At 40.0% G+C, this 14,290-nt stretch overlaps 1 protein-coding gene across 1 annotated transcript in view; it reads left to right on the top strand.

Annotated features, from left to right (window-relative positions):
* sel1l (SEL1L adaptor subunit of SYVN1 ubiquitin ligase) overlaps positions 1 to 14,290 on the top strand; it is a 45,511-nt gene that overhangs the window by 16,025 nt on the left and 15,196 nt on the right. Inside the window, exons 6-14 of the mRNA XM_060829371.1 lie at positions 4,295 to 4,457; positions 5,903 to 5,956; positions 6,110 to 6,169; positions 7,764 to 7,845; positions 10,697 to 10,851; positions 11,108 to 11,164; positions 11,752 to 11,820; positions 11,905 to 11,982; positions 12,870 to 12,932. Of these exons, the coding sequence (XP_060685354.1) occupies positions 4,295 to 4,457; positions 5,903 to 5,956; positions 6,110 to 6,169; positions 7,764 to 7,845; positions 10,697 to 10,851; positions 11,108 to 11,164; positions 11,752 to 11,820; positions 11,905 to 11,982; positions 12,870 to 12,932 (781 nt within the window). The remainder of the gene's footprint in view (positions 1 to 4,294; positions 4,458 to 5,902; positions 5,957 to 6,109; positions 6,170 to 7,763; positions 7,846 to 10,696; positions 10,852 to 11,107; positions 11,165 to 11,751; positions 11,821 to 11,904; positions 11,983 to 12,869; positions 12,933 to 14,290) is intronic.

Consider the following 14,290-nt stretch of genomic DNA (forward strand, 5'->3'; position numbering starts at 1 on the left):
TGGAAAGGGTTGGGAGTCAAACTTCACACAGCAGATAAGAGGGCATATATAAGAAGGGGTTGGGAGGTAATCAATGCAGGACTGTGGGTATGGTACTTGAATGTTCTCAGTCTATGAAACAATATATATGAGATTTAGCACAGATTGAAATTAGCAGGTGTGGTTATGGTATTGCGGAGACATGGCAGTAAGGGGATCGGGGCAGGGAACAAAATATCCAACAGTACTCTTCCTATTAAAACGCCAGGAAGTTAAGCAGGGCGGAGGGAATTGCCTTGTTTGCAGTGGAAAATGCCAGCATGCCAGAACATCAAAAGAATCAGGGGAGTGGAGTGGCTGCCACTAAGGATAGTGCTGGGAGAACTGGAAGGTCTAAAGGGGGATAAATTGCCCAGAAAAAGATGGGTTACATCCCAGTTTTGAACGGGATAACTGAGGAGATTGTAGAGATATTGGTTTTCTTTCTTCAGGAATTACTGGAGTCAGGGAGTGTCACAGAGGACTGGAACATAGCTAATGTAACACCCATGTTTAAGAAGGGAGGGAGGCAAAATACAGGATATTATAGTTCAGTTGCCCTGACCTCCGTCATTGGCATTTTAGAGTCCGTTATTAAGGATAAGATTATGGCGTATTTGGAAGTGTATGGTGATAAAAGGCTGAGTCATCATGGCTTCATCAAGGGGAGGTCATACCTGACAAATCTGTTGGAATTCTTTAAGGAGTTAAAGAGCAAATTTGGGCAAGGAGAGCCGTGGACTTTTTAAAAATTCATTTGTGGAACATGGGCATCGCTGGCCAGCTGGCATTTTATTGCCCGTCTCTTGTTGCTATGTGAGCTGCTGCACTCGTGCTGTAGGTTGACCACAAAGCCCTGGTGGAGGGAATTCCAGGAATTTGATCTAGTGATAGTGAAGGAATGATGCATTTCCAAATCAGCGTGATTGGTCTCTTGGAGAAGGAAATGCAGATGGTGATGTTCCATATATCTGCTGCTCCTTTCCTTCTAAATGGAAGTGGTCATGTGTTTAGAAGGCACTGTCTGAGGATCTTTGAATTCCTGCAGTGCATCTTGTAGATAGTATACACAGCTGCTACTGAGTTTTGGCGGTGGGGTAATGGATGTTTGGGGATGTAGTGTCAATCAAGCAGGCTGTTTTTGATCTCTTGGTGTCAAGTTTTTGAGTGTTGTAAGAGCTGTACCCATCCAGGCTAGTGGGACTTCTGACTTTGCCTTGTGGATGTTGGATATGCTTTGGGATTAGGAAGTGAGTTACTTGCTATAATATTCCTAGCCTCTGACTTTCTGTTGTAGCCACTGTGTTAAAGGCAAGTCTAGTTGTGCTTGTGGCCAATGGTAATCCCTCCCCCAGGATGTTTTGGGGAAATTCAGTGATGATAACACCATTGACTGTCAAGGGTCAGACGATAGATTCTCTTATTGAAGTAACGTTCACTTGTGTAGCGTGAATGTTACTTGCCACTTAGCAGCCCAAGCCTGGATATTGTTCACACCTTATTTGCATTTGAACGTGGACTGGTTCAGTCTCTGAGTAGTTGCCAATGATGTCGAACATTGTGCAAACATTGGGGAACATACCCACTTCTGACTAAGATGGAGGGAACGTCATTAATGAAGCAGCTGTAGGTGGTTGATGCTAAGATATGACCCTGAGGTACCAATGCAAAGATATCCTGGATCTGAGATGACTGATGACCAATGACCGCAATCATCTTCCTATGTGCCAGGTATGACTGCACCCGCAGTTCCAATGCCCCTCCCCCCGTTTCCCATTGATTTCAGTTTTGCTAGGATTCCTTGATGCTACAGTCTGAATGCAGCCATGATAACGAGGGCTGTCATTCTCCTCTCACCTTTGGAATTCTGCTCTTTTTGAACCAGGGCTGTAATGAGGTCAGGAGCTGAGTAGCCCTGGTGGAAACCAATCTGGATGTCCCTGAGCAGGTGCTGCTTCATAGCATTGATGACACCTACTGCAATGATTGAGTGTAGACTGATGCGGTGGTGATTGACTGAGTTGGATTTGTTCATGCTTATTGTGTGCAGGGCAATTTTCCACAATATTGCATAGATGCCAGTGTTGTACTGAACTGCTTGGATAGGGGAGCAAGAAGTTGTGCAATCTTCTCAGGGCTCATATCCTGTGCACTATCCAGTGCCTTCACCCTTTTCTTGGTATAATGTGGAATTAATTGAATTGGCTGAGGATTGTCTGCAATAATGGGACAGTGGATGAGGCAGAGGTTGATGGTGCACTTAGCACTGCTGGCTGAAGGGTGCTGCGAATGCTTCAGCCTTATCTTTTGCATTGATGTGTTGGCTCTTCCATCACTGGGGATGAGGATATTTGTGGAGCCTCCTGCTCCAGTGAGTTATTTAATTGTCCACTGCCATGACCATTCACAACTAGATGTGGCAGGCCTGCAGAACCTCAAACGGATCATTGGTTACGTTGTTTAACGTGCAAGTAGTCCTGGTTGTATTGGTAAGAGTGACCACTGCACAATCCTTGTTGAGCCAAGGTTCTGCTTTCATGTTGAGAATACCCTGCATTGTGTTGTGTATGAAACTGTCACAGTGATAAATGGGACAAACTTTGAATAGATCTGGTGATTCGAAACTCGGCATCCCTAAAGCACTATTGGCCATCAACAGCGGCAGAATTGTATTCCAACATAATCTGTAACCTCATAGCAGCCAGCAGGTTGGTCTGGATAAGATCAAGAATGAAGTCAAATGTGATCTATTTGGATTTCCAGAAGACCTTTGATTAGATAATGCACAGGAGGCTGCTAAATACGACAAGGATCAGTTGTATTGGGGTAGGATATTCTAATAAATAAAGGATTCACTGACTGGGAGAAGGTGGAGAGTGGGGATAAAGGGATTGTTTGCAGTTGGTGACTAGTATTCTGCAGGGTTTTTTTTTGCTACTACACTGTAGACCTTATACATTAACAATATGAATGAAGGAACTCAGGGCATTGTTCTTCAGTTTGCAGGTGAAACAAAGATAGATAGTGTTGAGGAAGCAGAAAGACTACAGAAGGTCTTGGACTGGGTAGGAAAGTGGAGAAAAGAAGTACCAGTGGAATACAGTGTGGGAAAGCATGTGGTTATTCTCTTTCCCCCCCCCCCCCCCGGTGAAAGACCTGGGAAATCTGAAGCAAAATGGACTTGGGAGTCCTCGTTGAAGGTTCCCATAAGGTTGGCATGCAGGTTCAGTTGGCTGTCAGGCTAATACAATTCCAAGAAGGGTAGAATAGAAGAGCAAAAATGTGCAGCTGAGGCAGTGTAAGGTTGTAGCCTGACCACATTTGGAATATCTTGAGCAATTTTGGGCCCCTTATCTAAGGAAGGATGTGCTGACGTTGGATGGGATCCAGAGGAGGTTTACAAGAATGATCCTGGGGATATGGGCTTGTCATATGAGGATCAGTTGAGGACTCTGGGTCTGTATTCAATGGAGTTGAGAAGGATGGTGGGGGGTAGAATCTGATTGAAACCTAAAGTATATGGAGAGGCCTGTGTGGAGTGGATGTAAAGAAGATGCTTCCTTTAGTAAGAGAGACTAGGACCCGAGGACATAGCCTGAGAGTGAAGGGTCAGCCCTTTACAATTGAGATGAGGATTTTCTTCAGCCAGTGGTTAATCTGTGAAATTCATTGCTGTGGAGGCCAAGTCATTGAGTGTATTTAACATTGAGATGGATGGGTTCTTAATTAGTAAGGGTTCAAGGTTTACAGAGAGAAGGCAGGCTTGTGGGTTTGAGAAACACATCAGACATCATCAAATGGTGGAGCAGACCTGATGGGCTGAATGGCCTAATTCTGCTCCTATATCTTGTGGTCCTTTTGATCTTTCACATTGGAAGTATGACCAGAAGTCACTAACAGCATAAGTAAATTCCAGTGAGTCTATTCATTGAAAAATGTCACCTTTTCTGCAAAATATCTTCGCAACAACAAAATCCTGGATGGGAATATACAATGCTAAGTCCATCAGCCCCCCAGACTTAGCTTTGTGCAAACTCCAGTAATGTTGGAGAGGTAGGTAGATCCTTGATTACCATGGGGATGAAAGATTATTGGGGGTATACAGGATTGAACTCCAATCAGCCATTCTCTTATTGAATGACAAAGTAGTCTCGAACACCCAAGTGGACGACTTTTGTTCGTGTTCATTTTCAGCTGGTTAATTGTCATGCCTCAATCATAAATCCATTTATTGAATACTGCTTACATGTGTTATTTTTATATCTTTTTGATCTAGAGGGTATAAAATACTTGTCAAAGCAGCTGATATGGGAAATACCAAGGCCATGGAGAAAGTGGGCTATGCCATGCTGTTGGGTGACTACCTGAAGTTGAACATTGGTGAAGCTAAGAATTACTTTGAGACACTTGCACAGCAGGGTTCTCCAAAAGGTCAAACAGTAGGTGTGCTTTAACTACACCATTGCTAAGTAACTTTTAATCATTAATGATTCTAGTATCAAAGGATGTTTGCACCAACTGAACAATTTTGAATGCAGCTTTAAAAAAGTGATTTGAGCTTCAAAATCTAGGAATTGTAATTGCATATGAATTTATAATAATAGACTCCCTCTTGGTGCTACTAGCATATTTAAAATACAGAATTTTTGTGTACGTGAGACTTCATATATTTTAACTAAAATTTCACTTGTAATTCACCCTATACCTCAACTGGCATGTTCTGTGACAAAGTTCTTAAATTTTTCTTACAAGTTTCAGCTTAGTCAAATGTGCATGACAGTTCAATCTTTGTCTTTGACAACTTGATACGTTTTGGGCATGCTTTGTACTTCATCTTATTTTTGGAATGATTACTATTGTTCTGAATAGCATGCAGCTTGAATGTTTCCTTAAATTGATGAAAAATGTTTGAGCATGTGGATTGTTTCATCCAAACAGTATTCTCCTATAAAAGCCAATTACCTACCTTTCTGACCTAGCTCAGAATAGATGAGCTTTTTTTTAGTTCTTATGCACTTGCATCAAGTTTTATCCAATTGTTTATCTTAGCAATGTGTAGACACAACCAGTTTCTGTACATGCTGATAGGACTTAGTGCTCTCATTGTCTCTTATGAGCAATTATCTTGGCGCTCTGCACAAATTGTCCTTCCCTGACACTGTCTCAGGCTGTGCTTCAGTAGTCTGCTTGAAACTAAGCTGAGTGTCAAACAAGTGCCAACCACTTCTGCCCTGCAGTCCACACCATCTAATTGTTGCTGCATTCAAAACTCTCCCTGTGTTAATCCATAACCGTAGGCCTCACTGACCTGTATTTAGCTTTTAGTTTCTCAAATACTCAAGTTCAAATTCTCAATTTTGTTTATGTTCCTTCATTCTCTGATTCCTTTCCTGCCATTGTGAATTTGTAGAGCCCTCATAATGTCTGCATTATTGATGTTCCACCGATTCTTGCTTTCTTAAATAAAAATACTGTCAATCATTCTTTTTTCCCTCTATTCTGGAATTTTATTCTTAAATTCCTCTGCCTCTCCACTTTTCTTTTGACCAAGCTGTTTTGCATTCCAATCTTTTTTCCAAATGGCACACTATTCATGCATAGTAAAAGTACATAATGCAGTATCAAATGTGAAATGTCAGGCTTGCCTCCCAAGATTCAACTTCTTTGAAAACTTTAGTTATGTTATTTGATTTCAAACTGGTATGTACCAGTGTTAGGAAACTAGTTTCTTGCATTATCTGCTTTAATTAAGTAATTAAGCATTTGAAATATCTGAATTTTATGTAGCCATCTGCTTTTGGAAGAGAAAGCAAAGACTATGTTAGTGATTTTATTTCTAATGAGGGAACTGTCTAACATATCTACTGGCCTGTTCTGTTTCTAGGCTCTTGGATTCCTTTATGCATCTGGAGTGGGTGTCCACTCAAGTCAAGCTAAGGTAGTTGTTTAATGAGATCTTGTTTTTAAATAAACCTCACTGGTGTCCCTTGCTAAATGTGGTGTTGTAAACATACTGGCAACAAACTGCCTTTTTGGTATATCCAGCTGATTGCACATTTTTAATCACACACTTTCTACTTCCTTTATAAAGGCATTGGTATTTTACACTTTTGGAGCACTTGGAGGAAATTTGTTGGCGCACATGATTTTGGTAAGTAACTGGTTACAAAATAGGCAGACTAAGATCTTGAGGGGTCTTGACAGGATAGCTGTGGAAAGAAGGTTACCTCAGTACAACGGGATCTTGATCTGGATGGGTCAATGGGCTGAGAAGTGGCAGTTGGAGAATAATTTAGAAAAATGTGAGGTGCTGCATTTTGGAAAGGCAAATCAGGCAGGACTTATACACTTCCTGGTAAGGTTCTGGGCAATGTTGCTGAACTGAGATTTTGGAGTGCAGGTCCATAATTCTGTGAACATAGAGTCACAGGTAGGTAGGATAGTGAAGGAGGTGTTTGATATGCGTTCCTTCATTCGTCAGTGCTTTGAGTATAGGAGTTGGAAGATCATGTGGCTGTACAGGATGTTGGTTTGGCCACTTTTGGAATGCTGCATGCAATTCTGGTCTCCTTCCTATTAGAAGAATGTTGTGACAGTTGAAAGGGTTCAGAAAACATTTATGAGGAAGTTGCCAAAATTGGTGGGATTTGTGCTATGGGGAATAGTTGAATAGGCTGGGGCTATTTTCCATGGCGCGTCTGAGGCTAAGGATGTCCTGAAAGAAGTTTATAAAATCATGAGGGGTATGGATAGGGAGAATATAGACTGGGCTTTTTCTTGGGCGTGAGAGTCCAAAACTAGAGGGCATAGGTTTAAGGTCAGAGGGGGAAAATTTTAAAAGGGACCTAAGGGGCAACCTTTTTACGCAGAAGGAGGTGCATGAATGGAATGAGCTGCCAGAGGAAGTGGAGGAGGCTGGTACAATTACAACATTTTAAAAAGCATCTGGATGTGTCTACGAATAGGAAGGGTTTAGAGAAAAATGGGCCAAATTCTGGCAAGTGGGACTAGATTAATTTAGGATATCTGGTTTACATGGACTTTTAGGACTGAAGGATTTGTTTCCATGCTGTATAGCTCTGTGACTCTATGACACCATACCCTACCATCTGAGTCAGATATCAATAGGAATGAACAGTCATCGTCTCATGAGAACGAAAAGCTTTTATATTTTAGATTGTTTCCATGGTTCTGTTTCCTATTATGAGGGCATGTAGAACTAGGTGCGTTCCATTTAAAACAGATGAGAGAACATTTATTTTCAAGGTCATAGACTTTGGAACACTTTCTGAAGAAGCAGAGCCCTTGAAGTAAACTTCTGGCAGATGTAGGTAGACTCTTATCAGGCAGGGGGGTGAAAGGTCATCAAGGGTAGGTAGGAATGTGGATTTGCATTTGAGGTTAACTATGATTATCGTGAAAGGTGAAGCAGGCTCAGGGCCTGGTTAGTCCACTCCTGCTTATGTTAATATGAAGGTTCGCATATAAATAAAGCACATTAAAGATTTACAGTGCACTGTGCTTTTGATTTACCAGACAACAGTGGAATAAAATTAAAATTTAGCAAGTATTAAAAAGGTCAGTGGCATAATCTCTTCAGTTTTTACATTTTATTTTATGAATTGAGCAGCGGGATATGAATTTCCATAGACCTTTCAGCCAGCAATAAATTTTGTAACTGATCGCATTTAATAAATGGACAGAATCAGTATTTTTTCAGTAATGCATCTTTTTTATTCCGTCAGGGTTATAGATACTGGGCTGGCATTGGAGTCCCCCAGAGTTGTGAATCTGCATTAACTCATTACAAGCTCGTGGCAAGTTATGGTAAGCAATCAAATGGGCTCTGGATACTGTACATGAATTTTGTATGTACGTATGAAGAGAATACTTTAGATCGATGACTTTTCATTATGACTGCAGAAAGTTTGAAATATTTTAAACAAATGGTTTATGGAGCATTGTGAAGGAGTAAGAGTGTGATAGGGTGGAAGTCTGAAGATGTTTAATAACACAGTTAATGGTGTGATGCCTAATTGAATGATAGTGGTGCAAGTTTTTTAAAATACAGAAGATCTCCAAGATTTTAAGTATTTCCTAATGTAATATACTTCCTGTGATCCAAATAAATAGAGTTCTATATTTCCTGCAAGAGACTGGTTCAAATTTACAAAATTGCGTTGGTCCACCTGATCAAGATTGGTACACCGGGAGGAGGAGTGGCAGATGGATGCATAGTTTCTTGAAAGTAGAATTACAGGTAGATAGGCTAATGAAGAAAGTATTTGCTGTGCTTTCCTTTATTGGTCAGAGGATTGAGTATAGGAGCTGGGAGGTCATGTTGCAGCTGTACGGGGCATTGGTTAGGCCACTTTTGGAATATTGGGTGCAATTCTGGTTTCTTTTCTATCTGAAGGATGTTGTGAAGCTTGAAATCATTCAGAAAAGATTTACAAGGATGTTGCCAGGGTTGGAGTGTTAGGTTCTTTTCCCAAGGTTTTGCGCACGAGATGCAAATGGCATACACTTCTGCAAACTGTTAAAAGTTTATTAAAGCTTGTACAAGCTAGGTGACCTCCTTTTGACCCTCCTCATAGGCATGCAAAGTTGAGTCAAAGTGAGGCCCTAAACAAAGAAAACTCATCCTCTATATGAGGTCAGTTGGCCATGCCTACAGACACTATGGCCACTCCCCCACAGTCACTTGACACTGAAGACAACCCCCAGAGATATTCCCATTTAATCTTTAACATTACAGGAGGATTTGAGCAAAAAGGAGAGGCTGAATAGGCTGGAGCTGTTTGCCCTGGAGTGTCTAGCTGAGGGATGACCTGAGATGGGCATAGATAGGATAAAAAGACTAAGTTTTTTCTCTGGAGTGGGGGAGTCCAGAACTAGAGGGTTTAGGTTAAGGGTGAGAGGGGAAAGATGTAAAAGGGACCTAAGGGCAATGTTTTCATGCAGAAGGTGATGTGTGTATGGAATGAGCTGCCAGAGGAAGTGTTGGAAGCTGGTATAATTAAAACATTTAAAAGGCATCTGGATAGGTATATGAATAGGAAGGGGTTAGAAGGATATGGGCTATGTGCTGGCAAATGGGACGTGATTATGTTAAGATAGCTGGTTGATATGGACGAGATGAACTCAAGGGTCTGCTTCCATGCTGTATATCTCTGACTCTAAATGAGGACTGTTAAATATATTAACTATTTAGATGACTAAGGCCATTAGGTACAGATACGGAATTAGGTTGTTCAGCCCATCTGCTCTGCCATTTGATCATGGCTGATATATTTTTCAAACATATTTTCCTGCTTTATCCTGGTAACTCTTGATCCCCTGACTAATCAGGAACTTATCGATCTCTGCCCTAGTGATTTGGCCTCCACTGCCCTCTGTCGCAATGAGTTCCACAGATTCCCACCCTTAAGCTACAGGGTTGTCACTTCACTCTGAGGCTGTACACTCCGGTCTTAGTCTCTCTCCTCCTAGAGGAAGCATGTTCTCTACGTCCACTCTGTGCAAATTACTAGCCACCAGACTTTGGCCGCTAGCATCTTTGCACTTTCTCAATCTTCAACAAACCTGCTGACTTACCAATGTTTGAAACTGGCTAAAACTTGTAATTTTGCCCTCTACTTCAATAGTAACAAAGCAATGCAGAAACTGGCATGTATTTAGTTGCTGATGATCTTGGGTGCATGTGCTTGTGAAAGAGAGGTTCTAGTCCCTGGACTGAGTGTCTTTGGCCACCCTTTTCTATTTTCTTTACAGATGTACAGATTTTCTTCTATTGTAAAATTTTCCACACTAGCCAAAACAATATTACCAAGACATTGTCCAAACAAACTTATTTATAATTTATTTTCAAGCAATTGCAGTAAAGAGATTACTGAAGTCATTAAACTTCCCCAAGTATATAGCTGAACTTTAATGGATGACAAATGTATGTACATTAATATCACAACACTAGAAAGAGACTGTTGCCTAGCCAGTTCATATCAGCATTTACTCTAATTGGGATTAAATTATTTTATTCATATCACCTTTCAAGATGAGAGGTGATAAAAGGGATGTTGATTTAAGTTTCTATTCAACTGCTTAGTTGGAATGTCTCAAGTTTTAAGTTTCATGTTTATGCCTTGTTTTTAATATTTTAATCTTGTATTTATGGTTACATGTAGATCTGTGCCTGCTTTTTTTTGTTAACTGCTAATGTCTATGACCCAATGTAGAGGGGGCCCCAATTTAATGTCTGACTTCCAGATGAATCCATTGCCGGTGTGTAATTTTAAATATTCTGCCTCCCAACGTTTCCTGTATTTACAAACAGTTGCTTTACATTGCCCTGCATTGTGTTCAGACATGCATAAAAATTGACTTTTAAATGGATTCATAACTGTAATCCATTTGCAGCCTGGGCACTGCTTCTAGATATTCGAAAAAGACTTGAGGCATCTGGGATCATTTTTAAATCAAAGTTTTCCAGTTTGTTAGAATGACACGTTTGTTTAATAGTCTTGCATGTGCAGGAAAATGAATACTTTTGAATTAGGTTTTATAATTACTAATTCTATAATAGCACGAAATACAAAGTCTATTCCCAGAGCTTGTCTTTGAAATATCATTGTGGATAGAATAGTATCCACTATTTTTAATGATTGAATTTCTTCCTTAGTTGCCAATGATATCTCTTTGACTGGTGGTAATGTTGTTCAGAGAATTCGTCTTCTCGATGAAGCTGAAAACTCTGGTGTTGGCAGTGGGATGCTGGAAGATGATTTAATCCAATATTACCAGTTTTTGGCTGAAAAGGGAGATGTCCAAGCTCAGGTAAATTATTGAAATTGATTTGCAATATTCTGAATAAAAGTAAAAGAATTGCTTAGTCCCAAAACCAATCTGAATGTAAGAGTCTTGTAATTATTGTCCTTCAGCAGCTTTTCCATACAACCTAATGGTTCTCCTCCCAACATCTTTCTATTTTGTTTCTACTAAGACAAAAATTGCAAACATGACCATCCTTCAAGTAGCATTCTTGAGTAAAGAGTCCTGTTTAGTCAAAAAAAGTTGCCATTTTATTTTTAAGGTTGGACTTGGTCAATTGCATTTGCATGGCGGACGAGGCGTGGAACAGAATTTTCAGGTAACCATTTGATAAGTGTGCTTGAGAAATTAGACCATATATCCATAGTGTTTCATCAAATGTGTGGTTTCTACTGAATTTTTAAAGGCATAGATTTTTCTTTAAAATCCATAGAGTCTACACATATTTTTTAAAAAATATTTTTGCTGTTTTGTTTATTGATAGTTTCCAAAAATGTTTTTAGAAAATTAATTATGCCATCTTTTCTGCTAGATAGTCATTAGCTAAAGATTGTGTTGTGATCAACTAAGAAATAATGGGTCCAAACTGTTTAAAGCCTGCTCCAAAAGCATTAATGAGGGGCCACCACATCAAAACTTCGAGAAACAGTGTACTCTCTCCTTTTCAGTCGGGTATCCCGCAGCCTCTTGAATATTATACTATCACTATAAACCATGTTTAAGCCATGCTGGTCGAGTTCTCGGAGTTTGATGGATATGTTCCTCCCTTTCATTTATCATATTTCAGTCACAGGAATTATTTCCTCTCTACTTTAAACTTTTGAATTTGTTTATGCATAAAAATCTGCTGCAATGTCATAAATAGATACCTGAATTTAGTGTTGTTCCTTTTATTTATGTTCATAGAGAGCCTTTGATTATTTTAACCAAGCAGCAGCAACTGGGAATTCCCAAGCAATGGCCTTCCTTGGAAAGGTAAATGTGTAAGATAACAGTTCACAAAATCCAATTTGGTTATACTTAAAACTTTAATATTAAACATTTGTTTTTGTTAAACAGATGTACTCCGAGGGCAGTAATGTTGTGCCTCAGAACAATGACACTGCTTTTCATTACTTCAAGAAGTCTGCAGATATGGTATGTCTTTAGTAACTGTCAGAAATTAATTTTTCTTCACTTTCCTATGCACTTTCAGACTTTGAGGAGTTAAATAATACATTTTCTGGATTCCTTTCTGTTCATCGTGAAGAAAATTTTGTTTTATTTCTTCCAAGTATCTGGACAGCACTCTTCTAGGGGAGATACAGTTCAACCTTTAAATGGGAGGTTCTGGGTTCTTCCACAGCTCCAATCTTTGTACCTCCAGTTTGCTGCTGTTTTCCTGTTCTGGTTATGCTTGATTCTACTGTGAAACATTTCCTTTCCCAAAGTAAGGGGTCCTTAGTTGTATCCTAGATGTAAGATTGAAACTGGGTCAATTGATGACAAACTTTGAACTGATGCCTGAACTCCACAGAAAGGGTTACCAATTGGATTCTATTAATACTGTAGATCAGAATAGATCAACTAATAAGTAGACTCATCAGAAAGAATAATGGTGGTCGTGGTGAGTTAATCAGCAAATCAATACTTCAAAACGTGCTGTTAACTGAACATCAATTTCCACCATCAGCCCAATGCATAGTGAGGTGTTGGGAGAAATCAAGAGATGTGGATCACCGTAGAGATCCTAAATCCAGTAAACACAGGCCAAACTGTTTAAAGACTCTAAATTGTGGTGGTTTCAATACATCAAAGACCTCTTTTTATTAACATGGTTGCCTTTAGTTAAATCCTTCCATGAATTGATGATATTGTCTGCTAGCAAGTCTACACCCCTGCAGCTCCACTGATCAAATTCCTGCCTTCAGGTTATTATAGCTGAAGTAGAAAATAACCTTGTCTTCTTTATTCTGCTTTGATCTAATCTAAAAGTGGAAAAACTTTTATGGTCGGCATTAACTCTTACTTTTGTTAATTTTCAGGGTAATCCAGTTGGACAGAGTGGTCTTGGAATGGCTTATTTATATGGAAAAGGCGTCCCAGTGGTGATTATTACTATTTGATCATGTCTGACTGTTTATTTGCAACTGGGGAGGAGAGTTCAGTTTTTACATCTATTTGCGGCTAGCCTCATCGCTAACCTCTTAAGTAGGGCCTGAGCTATTAGTTCACTGTCAGCATGATAGTGAAATTGTATATCTCAAAGCCATCGTACAGGATGATGGTTACCCTGATCAGACAATTTGCTTTACGATGCACAAATGAGTGGGCCTGAGATCTTAAAAAGTGCTCAGTCTGTCTCAAATTACTTGGAAGGTACAATATCGCAAAGGATTGAGTAGCAGTTGAAGCCAGCTGCTTGCATAATATCAGTATCAACACAAGTGTTGGCCACTAACAGGATGCTGCTGTCAAGCCCAAAAGATGTTCTGCCAATTGCACAAATGACGAATCTAGTATTTAAGTTTCACTGCCAGTGTGATGCCAGGTATTAATTATTTCAAAAACTGGTATGTCATGTCAAACCAATGCCCCTTGGTTGTTCAGAGCAAGCAAGTGGTCATCCAGCCTGTGCTTATAAAACCCACATTGATGTCCAACCTTAAATGCGATTTGGACAGCATTTCCTCCATAATCCTTTGCCAGCATAATTCTTTGCACACTATCAGTTTAATATCGTCAATTGTGCTGACAGAATCCCTCACCATATACAGAAATTGCATTTGAACACATAAGAGGTTACTTTTTAAAGACAGAAGACAGATGTACATGCCGTCTGTTTCAAAAGTATGTGATGTCCATTCTGTGATACATTTCTTGGGGCAGTCTCAATCAGTCACCCAACTTGTTTAAAATTTTAACCAAGGCTAGCAGTTAACTGCCAACTGTCATAGTGCCTCAACAAATCAGCTCTTTCCCCTCATACCTTATTAATGTTATTTTCCCTTTTCTTTCCTACTACTTGTGAATTGACTTGATGAGTGCAAGATGAAAAACCTCAACAAACTTTTTTTCAATTATCCTTCTGTTCGGATCCCTCTGGGGCCTCTTTATTGCTCTGATATCCTGTCCTACAGTCCCTCCAAGAATTCAGCATTCCTCCAACTCTGGGTACCCCTCCATCCACCTCTGTCGGCAATCATGCTTGCTACTGTTCAGGATCATAATCTCGAGCCCCCTCTTGTACTACCCCGATGCAAGATTACGGTGATGTCAACATCATGTGTTCAATTCCCTCAGGTTACTGTGGAGGACAGTCCTTCTCGACCTCTTTTGCCTGAGGCATGGTGATGCTAATGTTAAATTGCTGCAAGTTGTCTGTCTGTAATGAGAAAGCAGCCCTACAGTCTGGTGAGACTATGGTGACTTTCCCCCGCAGTGGTCACCACACTAACAAATCAAA

Source organism: Hemiscyllium ocellatum, chromosome 8 (genome assembly GCF_020745735.1).
Source record: "Hemiscyllium ocellatum isolate sHemOce1 chromosome 8, sHemOce1.pat.X.cur, whole genome shotgun sequence".
NCBI lineage: Eukaryota > Metazoa > Chordata > Chondrichthyes > Orectolobiformes > Hemiscylliidae > Hemiscyllium > Hemiscyllium ocellatum.